Consider the following 4,166-nt stretch of genomic DNA (forward strand, 5'->3'; position numbering starts at 1 on the left):
TTCCTCTTTTACCTTCGTTTGGTTTTATTATTATTGCTATACGCTTGTTTAACTGGATGATAAATCATTTTAAGCTTACTTGTATTCCCTTCTAGCACTTCTAAAATGGAATGGTAATAACAATCTGGAGCTTACAAAAATATCACCCAGATACACATGATTTTGATCAGTTTCTTTCAAACCACTGAAGCACACCAAACTAAATGTAGAGGGCAATACAAAGACAATAAGAAAGAAGCAAGCAAAAACATCAAGAGAGAATGAAATACAAAACCCACATCAAAGTCTAATGTTCAATATCAGATCTATCTATGAGGCAAGAACCTCTTAATTTCCCTAGGCAGCTCATTCCCTAGAATCTTCCAGTTTCAAGTACCATAGAACTCTTACCAAAAAAAAAATACCATAGACCTAATTAATTAAAAATTCATTTGCTACTGGTAACACGGGCAACAGAAAATCAACATCCTCACCTATCCTTCATTACTCCATTTTAAGAGCTCCGGTGCACAAACTTTTCGTCTTCATCGTGAGCATTCCGAGGGCCTCAATATAGGAATAAACTTCAAAATACTTGGCTTTACCAAGAAGATTTAGAGCTCTAACCTTACCGTTTACTGGGTTAAATAAATCTAGAGTGCCGTCACATCCCAGTAAAACCTTACCGTTCTTGAAGCCCCATGGATTTATAAGTCTGTTGTATCCATTAATATCTGAGAAATTAATGGAGAGCTGTTTGGTCCAAGTAGTAGTATTCTCCAATCCATCATCCATTTTCACCCATAATTCATACCGTTCTTGCTCAAATCCACCATAAAACATAGAAAGACGGCCTCCCAATGCAGTCAAGCGCACTGATCTTGCAGAATAATCAATGGGGGGCAATGGAATTTCCTTGAACTTCTCATTTCCAACATTAAATGAAACAATAACGGGATTCAAATCAGACTTCAAATAAGTCAAAATCCAATGTGGACAACCTCCAAACACCTGAGATTTTTCGTCCCGAAGAGGATACTGAACTTCTCCAATGCTTCTCCAAGTAGTACTTGTCCCCATTGTGTACACAATAGCTTCATATTTATTGAGGCCAGTCCTCCTTTCTGCCAAGACCTTAAATTTACCAGAAATATGATCATAACCAAACCCTAAAAAAGGGCTACTACATAATTTTCTAGCTATAGTATCATTATGTGGCGGCAATTGCTTGAACTTTCTTGTAGTAGGATTCAACAAATACACAGTGTATGTGTGACAATACTTAAAGGTTAAGCACAACAACCCATTGCAAGAACCTACCAATTTCATTTGCCTTGTAGTGGTAGGTTTCTGGAAAGGTACATCGAGTCGGATTGGAGGTTTGCGAGGTGAGTGAATATCTACTTTATATATGTTATATGCAGTTGCAACGATAACAGTAGTAGTAGAGGTATTCTCCATTTCAAACTGTCGGTTCAAGTGCATCTTAATAAAATTAGGGTTATGGAATCGTAAGTAATCTCTGATTACGCACCTGAATCGAAAGAGAGTCTTCACAGGTAGACTCAACAAGATTTTATCCTTCATTTCAGTTGGGAGATTGGGAAATGCCGTCCTGGTATAAGACATACTCATCGTCGTCTCTTTTCTCAGTTTCTTCGTTTCTTCTGTCTGTTTCTCCATTTTTTTTCTTTCTCTATGGTCTTTCTTCTCAGTTGGAACTTGGAAGAGATAGAGAGGAAGAAAGAGAGATACTATAAGAAAGGAAAAAGTAGCTGTGACTTTCGATCTCCCTCGCGAGTCTCGAATCTCCCGCTCCGAGGCCCGCCCAAAGCCCCAGTGCTAAATTTTCTTTCCCCATGGATGATATCATGATAGGACCTCTTCGCCCAATAAAAGAAAAGATGATAGGACCCCTTAAGAAGAAAGAAATAAAGATTTGTACTCATGTCCCTTCCTCTTCCTCTTCCTCTTCTCTTCCTAACCGCTTCCCAGAATCCAGAATCCAGAATCCTAACCTTATTTAACATGGAAAAATGAATCAAAATCAAATCCAAATCGATAAGAAATTGATACTAATCCGAAAATCATAAAAAATGCTACCTGGAAAATCATAAAAAATGCTACCTGATAGTAGATGAATTGTATCCTACCCCGAACCAGACCCCATACCCCAGTCCTCTCTCTCTCTCTCTCTCTCTCTCTCTCTCTCTCTCTCTCTCTCTCTCTCTCTCTCTCTCTCTCTCTCTCTCGTTAGTAGATGAAGTATGGACAAAAAAGTCTTACATTGAACCGAAAAATCAAAATTCGTCAAAAATGACCCTCATATCCCAAATTTGATCTTGATGATCAAAATATTATTTATAAATCTTTACCAAAGTTGAGTAGTTAATCCTTATTCTTAATTTTATATATATATATGACAAAATTTACAATGATTAACCAAATTGGATAAAAATGACCCCAAGCTTGATCATAATAATTTACAATGATTTATCTCATCCAAAGCTGTAGCAAATGGTTGGTTTATATCGTGTGTTAAATAGTGCTTAGGATATTAGCAGAAATAGATGAAAATTTTTGTATGTATACCAAGTGGGATAATGTAAAGTTTTCTACTTAAAAAACAACGAATGTGGAATCGATTATGGCACTTGCGACATTTAAGAAAATATGGTTTGGTACTTGAGTGGGTGGTCTAGTACGTAGGAAAGATTATATGGTTTAGTGAAGAGTGGAAAACATTAACTGTTTTTCTTTGTTATAGTTTCCATGAGCTGGCAATGGCGTAGGAAAGAGATTCTAATTGATTTGTTTTTTTCGTCCATGTTTTTTTATTTAATTCTATATTCATAATAGATAGAAATCGTGTAAAATTTGGTCATTCCCCAAAGAAAAGAATCATTTTTCATGTGAAAATCGTTTGCAATTGTTGCATTAGTGCAATGAGCATCGTGTGATTAGGAACCCCTTGGGATGTGTGTTCAGATACTTTCAACTGTTCAATGTTCACTGCACCTCATCGCTCACTACAGAGGATCTGGACACCATTTTCTCATGCTGAGGGAATACAAAGAAATGGAGATTCCCCACCCTTCCTCCATAGTGAAGTAAAATGTTTCATTTCCCTTCCATGTACAGCTCAAGTAATATGGTATGTAATTAGAGAGAGAGAGAGAGAGAGAGAGAGAGAGAGTATGTGGAATTAATAACTGATATAGAGAGAAAATTAGTGGAAGTAAGAAGGTAACATGTACAACAAGTGTTTGTAGACATATACAATACGTTTTCTTTATAATTCCTATTTATTTTATACAATTATTAAATCAATGCTTCACAATAAATATATAATCTCACTGCTGCTACCTTCTTGGGTGTTTTCTATGCTAAACATACATCAACACCCGTGGCCAATGGGAGCGTTGTACGGCGAGAGACGTACATTTATTTGTTGTGCACTTTTTCAACAGCTAAAAGGGCCCCTATGTGAGAAATCCATTCCATCGATACGACCAATGGACCATACAATATTTTGGCTCTGACCCTATTCAACCCGGTCCACATCTCTCGTCGTACAACCCGGGGGCACTTTCGCAGGGCCAGGAAGGAGTTCGACGAAGGGTAGAAAGCCTAGTGTGGCTCGTACGAAGGGTAAAAGGGTAAATCAGCTAGTAGTTCCAAATCTCACAGTCCATTTCAAGATTTAATTGGTGCACGACCATCTTCAGCATGGGATAGTGCGGCCTTTTCTCACTCACTATGTCTTGATGTAGGTACAAACAATCGAGAAATCAAATTAAAACCAAACCTTCCCTATGTTATTTATAAAACCCTCTCCCAGATCAAGAGCCTAGCTGGGTCTTCCTATCGGCATCTTGTGTAGGTTGATTTCGTTATTTTGAACTCTTTATTTTGGTAATTTTCTATTCCAAACTACCGTATCTACACTAGTTTTAAAGTTTCGTTTTAAACTTCAGTAATATTTTTACACGGTCTTCCCTACAAGCCACATAGGGGATAATCTTTCTTCGAGTGATTGAAAACTTTTCTAAAACTCCAGAACAATGCTGAAAAATTCTCTTTTCAATTAAAAAAAAATTTTTTTTTGATTGAATGATTCTTTGATTATTTTTTTCTAAGGTTTTTTTCTTTTTAAGACTATGTTTGATCGTTGGAAGAGGAATTAA

The 4,166-nt window shown here is 36.8% G+C and overlaps 1 protein-coding gene across 1 annotated transcript; it reads right to left on the minus strand.

Annotated features, from left to right (window-relative positions):
- Positions 1 to 216: 216 nt before the first annotated feature.
- Positions 217 to 1,857, minus strand: LOC122071050 (F-box/kelch-repeat protein At3g23880-like). Its single transcript, XM_042635316.1, has one exon. The coding sequence runs from the start codon at positions 1,660 to 1,662 to the stop codon at positions 484 to 486; it is 1,179 nt and encodes a 392-aa protein (XP_042491250.1). The 5' UTR covers positions 1,663 to 1,857; the 3' UTR covers positions 217 to 483.
- Positions 1,858 to 4,166: the final 2,309 nt, after the last annotated feature.

This window comes from Macadamia integrifolia, unplaced genomic scaffold (assembly GCF_013358625.1).
Source record: "Macadamia integrifolia cultivar HAES 741 unplaced genomic scaffold, SCU_Mint_v3 scaffold_179A, whole genome shotgun sequence".
In the NCBI taxonomy this organism is placed as follows: Eukaryota; Viridiplantae; Streptophyta; class Magnoliopsida; order Proteales; family Proteaceae; genus Macadamia; species Macadamia integrifolia.

Bases quoted from the DNA above. Each gene is read 5' to 3' on its own strand.
- LOC122071050 (XM_042635316.1), bottom strand. From the start codon at position 1,662: ATGGAGAAACAGACAGAAGAAACGAAGAAACTGAGAAAAGAGACGACG.